At 42.0% G+C, this 14,467-nt stretch overlaps 1 protein-coding gene across 9 annotated transcripts in view; it reads right to left on the bottom strand.

Annotated features, from left to right (window-relative positions):
* cald1a (caldesmon 1a) overlaps nucleotides 1–14,467 on the bottom strand; it is a 133,529-nt gene that overhangs the window by 11,412 nt on the left and 107,650 nt on the right. For 6 of the 9 annotated variants that reach the window (XR_532757.3, XR_532756.3, XM_017302820.2 and 3 more), the window contains exons 3-9: nucleotides 7,948–8,085; nucleotides 5,790–6,192; nucleotides 5,404–5,436; nucleotides 5,185–5,295; nucleotides 4,514–4,617; nucleotides 3,075–3,342; nucleotides 1,199–1,336 (exon numbers count right to left, since the gene is read on the bottom strand). Coding sequence is in view for 7 of the 9 variants with exons in the window: in XM_017302820.2 (XP_017158309.1) it covers nucleotides 1,199–1,336; nucleotides 3,075–3,342; nucleotides 4,514–4,617; nucleotides 5,185–5,295; nucleotides 5,404–5,436; nucleotides 5,790–6,192; nucleotides 7,948–8,085 (1,195 nt within the window). In the remaining 2 variants the exon portion in view is untranslated. Of the gene's footprint in view, nucleotides 1–1,198; nucleotides 1,337–3,074; nucleotides 3,343–4,513; nucleotides 4,618–5,184; nucleotides 5,296–5,403; nucleotides 5,437–5,789; nucleotides 6,193–7,947; nucleotides 8,086–12,951; nucleotides 13,435–14,467 lie in introns of those variants that run through there. The other 3 variants (XM_081604092.1, XM_008401063.3, XM_008401064.3) reach the window with 3 other exon arrangements.

Raw genomic sequence — 14,467 nt, 5'->3', positions numbered from 1 at the left:
AGCACCACACTACTACTAAATGTCCCTAATTAGATTTTCTCCACACACTGAAAATCCCCCTTGGTTTTCAGCGTGTGGGAGTTGACTTCTGGCAACACTGGAGACATTTATTCACATTTAAGTTACTTAAACCTTCCTTATCTGTGACAGTTTAATGAAGAGGAAAGGAAGTGTGGGACACAGAACGGTGATCTCTTTTATATATGTTTATTTGTGATAAACAGGATAAGGTATCGGCAGACTTTTAAAGAGTCACTGAACTTCTCTTCATTTGTGCGCAATGCTTGATCTTTGTGAGATAACTCTTCATAAATAAGACCTAAAGAAGACGAGAGGTGCAGTGAAGTCTTAATCTTTTAACATTTTGGATAATGAGTAAAAGCTTTGACGTACTGCCAGATGAGGGAGATTTTAGGCAAAAGATGCAATACTAATTTACCTGTTCACTATATGTCTATCCAGAGCAGTGATTGTAACCAAAAAGGTTTAGAGTAAGTTTTATAGCTGTACCTTCGTATTAAATTAAAACTTCTCACTTTTTACCACCAGGGGCGCCGTTTCAACAACGGCTTGGGATCTTTGGCATGTACAAAAAAACAAAGTTTAAAGACATTACGAAACAACTTGTACTCAGAGTTTGTTGTGAATTTTGTTATAAAATGCTTCCCAACACTTAGTTTCTACCTGCTGCAACAAGAAAAACAATTTTATATCCGACCAGAAATATTAAGTCTACTTTAACATGGCACCAACAATGGAATAAAAAATCTCAGGACAAAATTTTAATTCCAGCATTTCAAAAATCTTCATGTTTTTCGCCTTGCTTGGCTTCATAGTGTCATCATTGTTCATGAAGGAATGACCCTGTAGTCTGAATGCCGGGTAATTAGACCATGCTCACACTTGATTAGACTGTAATATGATGGTATTTTCCCTGCAGGTTAACAACATACCGTGAGAATCTTGTACCAGTCCGTCCCTAATGGAGACAGATATAGAAGCCAAAAAAAAAAAAAAAAAAGCAACAAAGTTTTAGATTTTAAAGATAAATTTCAACTTTAACCAAATTGGTTTGGTGGTTGGAGGACTTTTCTTCCTGAGTTCACCATCATGGAACGAAAGGTTTGAAGGAATGGAGCCGATTTTAAAAGAATAATTAATGTGAGCTTGAAGTGACAGCTTGAGAAGGTGAGCTTACCTTGAGAGAAGAGCCTCGAGGACTGAAGCACTTGAACGGTTTCCCTTCCCCGTCCACGGTGTCGTCCACCTTCTGCCTCTTTTCCGCAGCCTCGGCCCGTCTCCTTTCAATCTCCTCTTTCATCTTCCTCTTCTCCTCCTGCGGCAGACAGAGACAGACAGACAGACGAGGCAGGCTTGATCGGGGCTTTACTTTTACATTCGTTTTTTTATTGCTGAAGCTGCAGGACACCGTCGAACCAGCAATCCACTAAAACTCTTCATAAGTAATACTTGTAGGAGAGGAGAGGAAAAAACCGAGAACCTTACAGGTTTCTTCCGTTTCTGCACTTTTTTTTTGTCTTTTTGTCGGTTGTAAGTGATTATTTAATTTATGTACGGAAATAAGCTTACGGAAATGTACAGATCATCATCATAAGCCGCAATCTAAAGAAATACAAGAACGCTTTGGAAACAAAGTCATAAACATCTATCAGTCTGAGAAATGATACTAGGCCATTTCTAAGGCTTTGGGACTTCAGTGAACCACAGTGAGAGCCATTATCTACAAATGGAGAAAACGTGGAGCGGTGCTGAACCGTCCCACGAGTGGCCGATCTACCCAACGTTCTCGCCGAGCCAATCAAATTCTCGCCCAGGAGGTCGTAAAGGAACCCAAAACAACTGAAGACCTCAAGAAAATCTAAGGGTCAGTGTGCAACAACAAGAAACTGGGCAAAAATAGCCTCAGTGGGAGCTGAACTTTCCAAGGCCAAAGCCAACACTCACTGCAGCACCAACCCCAAAGACTTCTGGGAAATCATTCGGAGAACTGACGAGACAGAAGAGGAAGTTTCAAAAAGGTGAGAGTCCCTTCATATCTACCACAAAACATCAATTCAGAAAAAAATAACACACTGACAGTCCAACACGGTGGTGGCTGTGTCATGATGTGGGGCTTTTAATGTAATTAATAGAACCAAGAATTCTGCTCTGTAGAATAAAAATCCATTAGAGTTTGAGTCCATCATGAGTTCGTGACCTCCACCAAGTCTGAATCTGAATGAGTTAGTTTTAATACATCTTTACCAAAGTAAAAGTTCATAAAAATGATTTCAGATCAACTTTGGATGAATTTTGTTGTGTGACGAAAAAGCAAAAACAAAAGTAACCTGATTTTGAACTGTATGTTTTTGAAATATATTCATATCCAAGGACGGTACCAGGAAAATGAAACAACGAGTCAGACAGTCAGACAATCAGAACCAATTAAAGACGAATCGAACCGATTTAGTTCACCAACTGCAGCAGGTTACGGACCTGCTAAACCCCTCAGAAGATATTCTTATTTACAGTTTGTCCCCTCAGTCAGACAACGGCCCATTTTGGACAACAACCCAACAAACTGCTACAAAAACCAATTAGCGTGCGAGGCGTTTGTAGTAAATTCAGACAATGGCTGGTGCTTGGCAGAGTGTCAACCCTCTCCAGCTTCCTTGTCTTGGTTAATTAGTCTCCCTGTATCTCTGGGCCATCTTTTAATTACTAACCAAAAGGCCTCATTAACATCACACAAGAGGAAGAGAGCGGGGGCTGATGGTGAGAGACGGGCCGCTACGTTCGGTGCCAAGATCAACAAAGACGACCCGGCCTGGGTGACGGCGGGAGCGTGGGGGCCCTCGGGTGGAAGGAAAAGCGACGACACCTCCGTTTAGGCGAACACAAAGGAAGATTCATAGAAAGACATCGGGGTGAGGCCGTTTGTGAGGGGAAGAGGAAAGAGCGACAGATAGGAAAGAGCTACAAATAGGGCGAGGACTTCAGTGTGAAGCTCTGATCTATAGAGTCTGCCATCGTCGAAGAAGAAAAAGGTGAAAGCGCCGTCGGTGAAGCATTACCTCCTCTCTGGCTTTCCGTTCGGCCTCCTCCTGCTTCCGCTGCCTCTCCTCCTCCTCCAGCACCTTCCTCCTCTCTTCCCGCTTCCTCTTCAGCTCCTCCAGCTCGGCTTCGGCCTCCTGCTGCTTCTGCCTCATCCTCTCGAACTCCTCGCTCTCGGCGTCATCGCGCCGGCGCTTCAGCTCCTCCAGCTTCCGCTCTGCCTCCAGGCGGGCGTCGTCGTCCTGCTCGTCGCTGGCGGACACCTCGGGGGAACGGACGCTGCCACGGCTGAGGCGGACACGAAAACACAGACTAGGGTTACCCGCTTGACATTTGATCTGAGCTTAATATTTAAACACAGACACCGAGGGATTTTCTCTCCGAGAACATAAAAAATACACACAGTACTGCTTTGCATGGTAAAGCTGGGGCTTGTGAAAGGTTTCTGGCTAATCGAGTCGTTCCCCCAAAAGACCTATAGCTGGAATTGCAACAAAAAGTGGTTCCATAAAGTGTTGACTAATACACAAAGTTATGCTAGCAGAATAAAGTCGTAAAATTACAAGAAAGAAGCAAAGATTTGTGACTTGCTCATCAAGTCCATGATTCTTTCTTCGAAACATCCAGTCGTCTTAAAGTCCTGCAGCAGATAATAATTTGATGCTGATGTGTTTAAAGATTAAACACATCTTTACCAAAGTATCACTTCACAAGATGCTCAACATTCCTCATTTTGATTATTTTTCATGTGGAAGTTATAAAATTACTATTTCATTCTACTAATATTATGACTTCATTCTGGTTATATTGTGACTTTACTCTGGTAATAAGACTAATTTCATTTCAATCTGACTTTCCTTTTATTATTACATCTATTCTCGTAATATGACCTTGACTTACAACTATTCTAACATTACAATGTTTTTTCTTCTATTATTACAATTTTACTATTGTAATGCAACTTCAGTCTAGTATTATTTCAACTTAATGTTATACAATTTCAATTTCAGAACTACTATATTATCGTGATATTATAACCAAGTACAACTTTTCCCTCACAATTCTTATAATATGACTTTATTCTGAATACTAACACTCCTGTTTTATTAATAAAAGGCCACACTTCTGAGATATTTATGTGCAAATAATGTTATTTAGGAAGATGGTCAATGAGGAATAGCTCAACAAAAATGGATGGAGAGATGACCAGATAGATGGATACATGGACAGATAAACAGGTGATGGATGACATTAACTAAAAAGATAAATAGGTTAATAATAAAGTAATGAACTGAAACTGGAAGTATCATAAAGGAACATATTTTATACATTGTGAAATCTTCACAAACGTCCCACAATGGCTAATTAACCCAGTTTCAACTTGGTGAAAAGTTCAGAAATATTTAAGACGACAGTATCCTCAGCACGAGAAGTGGACAGAGACGCAGCAGGTGCGCACCTGAGGGTCCTCTCGGGTTTCCTGTGCTGTTTGGGAGCCGCCTCATCATGCAGTCCTCCGTTATGTTTCCTCTGATCCTCCTCAGACTCTTCCCTCTCGTTCACCTGCCGCCACACACGCACACGCACGCACACACACACACACACACACACACACACACACACGACAACAGCGACAGTGAGGGCATGAGGTCAAAAAAGGGGCGGAGATGCAGAAAGAAGAGGCGGGGGCGGGGGGGGGTCGATTGTGAGCAAAATCCAAATAAGACGTGACTGAAACGTGACGAGTTGTCGAAGTGGAAGAGTTGCAGAAGGAACACAGTGACCACCACTCTGTGGAACGTAACGGAGTTGCCTCGGTTACGGTGCGGACCACGCCACATTCACCAGGTGCTCGGGTAATTTCAGCGTCCCGCTCGGTTAATCACACCACATTTTTTTCTTTGCTCTTTACCGAACTCCTCAAGAGGTCTGATTGTGACGCTGAAGTTACCCAGGAACATCTTTCGTTTGAAGCGGTGCAGCACACCTACACTGGAGTTCTTACCGCATGTATGATACCTCATTATCCTCTGATTGCTGTATCTCAGATACCTCAAAGTCCTCTTCAATGTCATTTAGTAATAAACTCTTGCTCTCTGTTGGGATATCTACATAATCATCCTCAGGTACCTCTTCAGCCTCCCCTGATGCTACTGAATCCTCCTCAGCCTCGGAGTTTGCTGACTTGGCCTGACTTGAACTCTCACTGACTACCGAATGGGTTTCGTCTTCAATGAGATCCTAAGAAAAGGGATTACAGCAGTTCTTTGAAGCACAAATCTGGGATTCGCTCAAGGATTTGTGCTAAAAAAAAAAAAGAGAAATCTCCAAGGGTCTTGGCTGGCATACCTTGTGTTGCATTACAGTCTCCTCTGCTGATGCCTGCAGAGACAAGCATCGTGTTTGCAGGTATTTGTCAGCAGAAAGTCATTTGACCCCTGAACTTTTCTGAATTTTCCACAAATTTCAATGTGTTTTATTGGGATTTTATATGATAGATGCTCATGATTTAAAAATAAAACCGGACAAACCTTAATCTGGCACCTGGAAATAGATCCAATGCCACCAGCTGTCTACAAGATTTACAATCATCAATTTCTTCAGCAGAGTTTTAAAAAGTCCTTCTGCTTCACAATTATCCACAACTATCACATAAAATCACAATAAATTATGTTGTAATGTTAAAAAGGTGGTGTTAATGCCTGAAAACTACAAGAGGGATGACCATGACTGACCTGTTCTCTCAGATTAGACCTTCTTGGTTTGGGTTCCACAACTTCAACTTTCTCCTCCTCTTCCTCCTCTTCCTCTCTCTCAGGAGCAGGCTCCTCTTCCTCCTCTCTAGGTTCCTCTTGCTCTCTCACCTCCCGCCTCGAGCTGCTACTCTCAGTCTTCTCCTCGTCCTCCACGGTGTCACGGTAACGGCGGCTGCGCCGGGAGGGCCGTTCCTCCTCTGTGCTGTTCTTCTCCGGGCCGACGCCGTCGCCGGCGGGTTCCAGCTGCTTCTGCCTCTCCAGCGCCTCCTTCATGCGCCTTTGCCGCCTCTCCTCGCGCTTGGCCATGCGCTCCTGCAAGGCCTGCTCCTCGTCGTCCCCGCCGCCGCCGTAGGAGCTGCTCACAGAGACGGACTCTGTCACGCTACGGGGAGAGGAAGAGGACAAACCGTTTCACTGCGGGGGATCTTTACGTTAGGTCAGAGAAGGCGGCGGCTGTTCAGACAACGTATTTATAGGACACTTTACAGTTTTTGCTATTTTTTTGTTGTTGTATTTATTTTACTGTGTTTGTTATTAATGAAGATTACATTTAAGATACGTTATTTTCAAGCATCTTATACCAAAAATATGGACTGAAAAGTAAATCAATGTGCTTATAATGGAGATCTGGAGAAACTAAAAAAAAAAAAAAAAAAACACAAAGCACATCAAAATACATAACATTCTTAGCATAGCTGCCAAATAATGCGAAGTAGATGAAAAATGTTTTTCATTGCACACCGTTTACAATTTCCTCTCAGTCCTTCAACCTTTCAGCAAAAGGTCAAAATCGAACAGTTATGGGGTCAGGGCAACTCTGATAGGATGCACAAGAATTGAGAGAAAATGGGTTTGTTGAGTTTTCGTAGAGTGGTGTGGTCTGTTATATAAAAATTTGCAATAAAAGAAGTTTGTGCATCAGTGAAGTAAACAGGGACATTTTTTCATAAGCTAACTTTTTTTGTTATTTTTTTATTACAGTGTTTTTAAAATTAGTTAGGTTTTTAACACCGAAATGAACAGTGATGGAAATCAAGATTTTCATCAGTATTTGGCTTATGTAATTATTAATTATGAATCTGTCCCATTTTTGTAGTTACTTTTTATAATTGTAATTCTGAAGGAATACCAGATTTGTGGCAGGATGGATTAAATAGTAGAGTTTTAGCGAGTAAACGTGGAAATACGGACACTTTTCAATTAAACAGCAGCTATAAGCATTTAAAATATACATTTATAAAATATATAACAATTAATAGAGCTAATGATTAAACTCAAACTTATTTAAGGTTGCAAATGAATTCCTGAATGGAAACCCTGCTCCGGTTAGCGCTTAGCTTCACTTCCCAAAGGGAATATTAAATCCACCCCCCCCCCCCCAAAACTGAGATTGCCGTGACTGCAGGTAGGACACAATAAATCACTACTTTACATTTACACACCTACGTCCAAAACAAATACCTACATCCGCGTAATCAATCTTAAGCCAACACACAAACAGACCGTCTGAAAGTGTATATCCTCCGACCTCACTCAAACCAGCGTGACTCAAACTGCTCTGGCCTAAAACGTCTGGCAAACAATCAACAATGGTTTATTGCTTGGTCGCGTCTCTGCGTCCTCGGGCACAGTCCCCTTGTTGTTTGACCAGCCCAGGATGTATCTCCGAGCCCAAAGGGAGGAAACATTCATGACCACAAAGCGACGTTTGTATTTCTGGATGTCGGTTCATCCCACCACTTCCACTGTTGCAAAGACGATTCATCAAACAACCATTGCAACGCAATGGATTTTTTCTTTTTTGGCTATTTTTCAGATGAGATCATACATTACTGAAACACCAAGCATGCATTTTTTCTTTCTAGAAAGGAAGTCCTCCCAATTTGCTGCTTGCTTTATTCCCTATCTAGGTCATCGACATTTCATTTGAGATGAAGAAGCGCCATTTACTCAGCTACACTAGTTTGTGGCTTAAAAAGCTGAACTCTGTACCAGCAGGAAACTTCACAGTAAGTCCCCCCTGCTGAGGGAGAGCAGAACCGTTTGCTATAATTTGCGTTTTTATTTCCAGCTCTAATTTAACAGCGACACCGGGACCCAAGAAGTTCATACAGTCGCGTTTCAGTGCGAGCGTCACCTGTGGCTGTTGGTCATGATGGTGCCGTCCGGCTGGCTGCTGGGCTCCTCGCTCTCCCGGTTCCTCAGCCTCTCCTGACGCGCCCTGCGCCTCCTCTCCCGGGCCGCCTCCTCCTCGTCGTCATCGTTCCTGAGCATGCTGAGGGCAGCGAGAAGAAGAAGAAAAGCCAAGTGAGAGGACAAAAGGACATTTTCTTCTTTGTTTTTTGTCCTCTTAAGCCAACTTTCAACCCTTCTTCCCTTCTTCAATTAAACCTCCAAGTCAGAAACTTCAAAGTGAATGATTCTTTAAATTGGACTGTAATCACCACAGTGACCAGAGCTGATGGATTTGCTTCGGGGTTTTTTTTTTCCCTCACACCCCCTGCCCCGCTCCTTTTCTCTTATCACGCTGACCTGTCAGCTGTGAGACATCTAATACTTCTTATCGAGGCTGCAGTTTTCACGAGCGATAAAAAGTCAGCCTGAGACCTCGCTTGGCTGCGGATAAGAGAGAGCCATGAAAGTGTTTCGGGATTGTCCAGATCTGGTCTAAATTATAAGCGATCTTAACAGTTAATTCTTTGAGAAACGCATTAAAACCAGGAATCGGGATTCTCGAACATGAACAAAATTAAACGAAAAGTTGAAATAAAATCAAGAGAAAAGTTGTTCTTTTGTGCTGACATGACGGGAATGAGCCAGTAACTATAGACGTGTATGTCAAAGGTACATTAATTCAATTACAGCAAGTCTTGTATATTTTTGCAAGGGGTGCACTTATCTGCATGCTAAAAGCGTCACGTTATTTAATCTTTAATTGAACTGGAATGGTGAGCCTGGGAATACTCTGGTTTTCATCCAGGCCATGGAAAACCCTTAGCAGGATCCTAAAGGTGCATGGAAGTTCACCCAACCAGTTCACAAGTGTTTTATGAACTTGGAGACCCCTTTATATGTGCTGTCAGGTTCCAGTGTGACCACCATCAGAACCTGGTCAACATTGACGGCAGTAAGTCGGACTTGTAGCGGTTTCAGGCATCTAGTTAGGATCACTCCCTGGTGATATGTTCCAGAAAAAAATCAGCTAATCCTTCTGGAACAACTTCCGCACCGAAGAGTGTTGCATGACGTAGTTTACTGATCAAAAAAAAAAAAAAAATCAGATTTTTTGAAAACCAGAAAAGGCAGGCAGAAGGGGGAAAAAGTCAATTCTGATCATGAGTTGATTTCTTGGTGCATCTTTAACTTAACAGTGCTTCAGTTGTACTTATTTTATTGAAATTTATTAACAGTAGTGAAACTGGTAATTTTGTAAAAAGGGGAGAAAAAAAATCAGTTTATTTAAAAATGTTTTCAACTCTTAGATCGTTTTTTATTATTTAATCTCAAATTTCTCTAAATTTCACACCGTTTTCTCAACAAGTGTGCCGATTAAGCGGCGGGTAGTGCAGGCAATAAAAATCAAAGGCGTTTTACTGCTTCAAACTCAACAAAAAACAACAGCAGCTGCTCAAAAGCTGCTGCCGATTTTCCACCTGGAGGTATATCTGGTCAAGCCTCCAGCGGATGCGATAACGGCCAGAGCAGGTCGAGTCTCAGACACGGGCAAACATCTGGATTTTGAATTAGGTTTTACAACCTTCTTGCTCTACTTACTATAATGCCCAGACATTACCAAGGATGTAAAAGAAAAAAAAAGGCAAAGAACAACACTGTGGTTACATCTATTTAATGCCCTGCATCAACAAGACATCATAAAAAGGTAATAAAAAAAGTTCACAGTCTATTTCCTTTTAAAGCAAATTTAAATGTAACTTTGATGTGATGAAAAGCAACAAGTCCAGGCCTTCGTCTGGGGCCAGAGTCGGCTTGGGGAATCTAGGAAGGTGCAACTGAACGTGAGCTACAATAAGCAGTTTACATGGAAGTTGCTGCAATTCCAAGTACCTCCGATACCAAACTACCTCTTAAATATGGATGCCCGACATCAAAGTCATCATTTTGGTGTTTTTTTTTTTTTTTATCCCTTTAAACTTTAGGACTTCTGGTTGAAATCGGGCCACCTCACGTTTATGAACAGAGTTCCACGCTTCGTCGCCGTTGCCCTGGCTGACCTTTACACTCCCACCGCGAACCACATGCCCCAGCTACCGCAGATCGCAGCGCAGCTTCTTGAGGTCAGCCAGCGAAGCATGCCTCTGCATGTTAATTGCAACATGTGTGGTGAGCGGAGCCAAAGCTGCTCTGGTTTATGCAAAGTTTTACAGCTTGTGAACAACTTTTCCCTTCATTTCGCCCCGTTTGGCTGCTACCCGTCTCTCTGGCTCTGGCTCCAATTTTGCTCCCACATGGACCGTGTTGTCATAACAGCGCCGATAAATCTGCTGACGCCCATACGAGGCCTGTGGGACGGTGACGTCGGTGATGTCAGGCAGCGCTTTACTTGTGCGATTCTTTAAATCGGGGAACTTTGGGGTTTGAAACTGACTTAATTACAAGAATTGCTGGAAGAAAAGTAAAAAAAACAAAATGCTAAATTTGCCGTCGTTCTAATCTCTTATGATCACGGAAGGTGTTTGAGCTGATATGGTTCAGGCTTCAGCCAATACGACAAAGTGCTTTGGAGCCAAACTAGGATGTGTTCGAGCAATCTTCTGGTTTGTTCAGATGCAGCTTGGTAAACCCCAAGTCATGCAGTTATGTCCTTTTTTCCCCCCTTATCCAGAAAGCAGTTCTTTTTTTGTGTTAATACACATCTGTATCTCTTAGCCCAACAATCTGGGAATAATCTTTTTCACCAACGAAGGAGAGACTTGAAATAACCTGGAAACAGCCCGACATTCTTCCCATATTGGTAGGGAGTAACACTTGCTGCTCTGAAGTCATTGCTGATGTCTTTCCAGCTTCATATTGTATTAGCAAGTATTTATGCTTCAGATCAGCGGATCAAGAATACTATTTTCCCCCTGTAGGAAGACAAGAGTTCGACTGTTTGGTAAACGGATTTATAACCTGTTCCCAGACTGACGGGCAGCAGCAGTTGCATCTTTGAGGATGCAGTAATGCTGATGTCTTCCTGCTTTGGCATTGTATTTACACAGAGGAATCCTCCATTTCATTACTGATTAGCAGGCTTCCAAAATGTGGTCACACTTGCTGTTGAGCCATAAATCAAGTGCAATTGATTAGCAGCTACTGGATGTTCCTTTTTTCCTCTTAAATCCAAAAGAAGTCGGTCTAAGCTTACTTAGTTTTTTTCCCCTCATGACTGTAAGGAAACCTATTTTCTCATGACATTAGCAGTTAGTTACATTGGTTGAATTGAGAATATTAGGAAATATTTTACATTTTATTATGTTTCTCTGTAGGAAAAGCCTAACAAATTCATAAAACTGTCCAGTGCACTTACATCAGCCACAATTCAAAAGAGTAATGTATATGCTTTTCTAAATAATGTCCTCTAACTATACTCCCCTTTAATAGAAAGCACATTAACCTTCATTTAAAATGCAATGGCAACGTGATGTTTTTATAGACAAAAAAAAAAAAAGGTTGTGAAACAACCGGCGTAGCTCCCATGGGACCGGTCCGCCCCAGAAACGGCACCGAATGTCATGAGAAAGAGGGAAAGACACGGGCTAAATATGGAACAAAAGGGTCCTTGGTGGCTGCGATGACGACGACGATCTCAGGGTTAAAGATTCCCCCAGTAGGAGAGAAGAACAAACTCCTAAAAGCTGAATTAGCATTCCCGTCAATCACAGCCTTGGCTGGAGACGCATGCACTAAGCAAAGCTCTGATTTAATATCCCCCCCCTTCCCACCGCCTCCTTCCGTACCTGGGCCCCAAACTCTATCAGCATACTGACAGAAATATGAGGTGGGAGCAGAGGACAAGAGAGCAGGCGAAACGGGGAGCAGGGACAAAAAGGAGAAGCGGGAAATGAAAAACGGGAAGGAAAGGGTGTGCACAATAATGGAAAAAGGAGTAATCTGCAGATTTTATCACGGCCAACTTTTCCTGTACAAAATGATGTGCAGCCACGGTTAAAAGCTGCAGCCAAGTGCGTTTGCCTTCAACAGATGTCCGTTTCTAGGGAGACCAAACATGGAATGTAAAGGAAACAACATTCGAGACCACAAGGTGACATCTTACATATTTATAGCGAGAAGTATTCACACCTCTTGAACTTCTCCTACATTTTGTCGACGTTACAGTCGAGTTCTGCGAGTGGAACTTTTATGATGTGTCAACACTTTGCAGCGCGATATTGTTACGTGGAAGGAAAAATGATTTTATTTCCCTTCCGCTCCACAAATATGCACAACTTTATGTTCACGTGAAATCCTAAAAAAAAAAAAAAAAAAAAATACATTAAGCTTTTTCTAACATAACAAAAAAGTTCAAGACACAGCAGTTTGACATGAGTTTACAGCTCAAAATATAAGGCAATACAGCATAGGTCTGAGTGAGCTTTAAAAAAATCAACTGTCTGCAGACATAGCATCGCCATCAGTGAGCTTATTAGGGAGAAAAATGTCCAAATATTATCATTACAAGAAAATATCCCAGAAATGTCAGTGAAAATAATTTGGGAAATGCCCATGGGAAAGGGGTTCTTAAAGCCTCCGTGGCAACAGTGGGACAGAGCGATGCGAGGGAGGAAAGTGAAGAGAGAAAGGCTGCAGGGACGAGCGGGGTAGAGGAATTAAGGATGGTAGAGGGGTTGGGAGGGGAGTGAAGGGCGGGGGCTTGGACTGGGCTGTCAGAAATGCTGACCCATTCCCACGCTGGTCTCCCTGGATCATTTCCCTTCCTACCGCCGGCCCACAGGACCACAGTCCACCCTTCCCTGCATCCCTCCAAAGATACACAACGTTAGCTGATACAAAGTCCCACCCAGACGCATTTATTCCTACTCACAGAAAAACGTCACAATAAATTCCTGAATTACTGAAAGCTTTCAAAAGGGTCCAGCAGGTTAAGATTTGGCACGCGAGGGTTAAAAAGCAAGGCAGCAACCTCTCCGTCCACGGAAGGTTTCCATGTGTCCGTGTCTGTCGGTGTTCCTGTCAGAAGTCGAAGGTTTACGAAGCACGATCGGCTCATGTTTGGAGTGGTGTTCAGCCAGGGTGGGGACTGTTTGACATGGCTCATTCACAGGGGATGGGTGTTATTTCCTCAGCACTTCCTGGTCTCTCGAGGGGAGTGTCAGGAGAGGCGTAAAGAATGAAGAGGAAAGGGTAGGACTAGGTCAGCAGAAAGAAAGCCGCATCTGAATGGTGAGAAGATGAAGGAATAGTTCAGCGTTTTCTCATTTCAGACGTGTGATCATTGAGACGCTTCACTAAAACTGTCTTGAGACAAGCTGCCTCATATTGCTAGAAAATGACTTTTCAAAAAAGAAAAACGCTTATTGGAGTAAGTTTTGGTCCCTCCTCCCCTTCAACGAATTGTTCTTCAGCAGAATTATGAGCAACTGTGCTCCCTTGAATTTGAAGAAATCCAACATGTGGATTCCATCAGGGTGCGTCTCTGTTAACACATTGTAGGACTCAAGGTATCCCTAGTCTTTTATTCTCCAAAAAAATAAAAATAAAAATTGTGGGTATTCTAAACCATTGGAAGAAAGATTTATCAGAGAGTATGACTATCTGCCACTCTTCTCCAGTACAAGTTTGCACATCTTTCAGGATTTCAAACAGTCTTTGACATCATAGTCCATGAAGATCTAACATCTGGACTGTGGCAACACGACATTATTGGACATTTGTGATTATTATTAAACCTTTTCTCTATTTTTATGTAAAGATTTTCCACAAAGCTTCAATCTACCCTTCCTTTTAGCCTAGCATAAAGCTACCAGCTAGTTTGTTTTAGCTTGAAATGTCTGAAAATTAAGCTAATGCTGGCACACTTCATTACAAAAACTAAAAGAAAAAACAAAAAACCAGGTTTTATAAATAAGATATAGCATCTTATCCAACATTTGTTGAAAATCAGTTATTTTTACTTTTAGCAGAACATGTGCCACTATTTTGTAACACAGAACTCAACCAGGTTAAAAGCAAATAGCTAGCTAATGAAAAGCTAATATTTTTTCCTTTGCCAACGCGAATGAAAAATAAATCCAAGACAACACCAGAAAAGCTTGAGAAAAACGACTACTTTCATATGCTATAAGTAAGAAAATTTTGCAAAGATATATAACAATTAGCTGACTTGTTAGCACAAAGCTAATGAGTAGCTTTGCTAGCTAAACATGTTGAAAAATTAACAACAAGTAGTTTTGTGGTTTTCACCCAAAAATTTGTTAAAAACAGGTTTAACATACAAGCAACAGAATAAGTAACCAGAAAATGAACAGCTTTATTTAAAAAAACTATACATCTAAACATCACAAACTAGCTGTCTGTACAGCAAAGTTAAAATTCTGCCAGACTCCAGAAAAGTTTGTAAACTTAATTTGACGATTATTAACTTTTTGTTGACTCGCGTATGCTTCTACACAAAGAAAGACCAGTTTCAGTCAAAGCTG

This window comes from Poecilia reticulata, chromosome 23 (assembly GCF_904066995.2).
Source record: "Poecilia reticulata chromosome 23, P_reticulata-male-v2, whole genome shotgun sequence".
NCBI classification, from domain to species: domain Eukaryota; kingdom Metazoa; phylum Chordata; class Actinopteri; order Cyprinodontiformes; family Poeciliidae; genus Poecilia; species Poecilia reticulata.
Note: the sequence above shows the minus strand (reverse complement) of the source record. Positions and strands in the feature narration are given on the sequence as shown.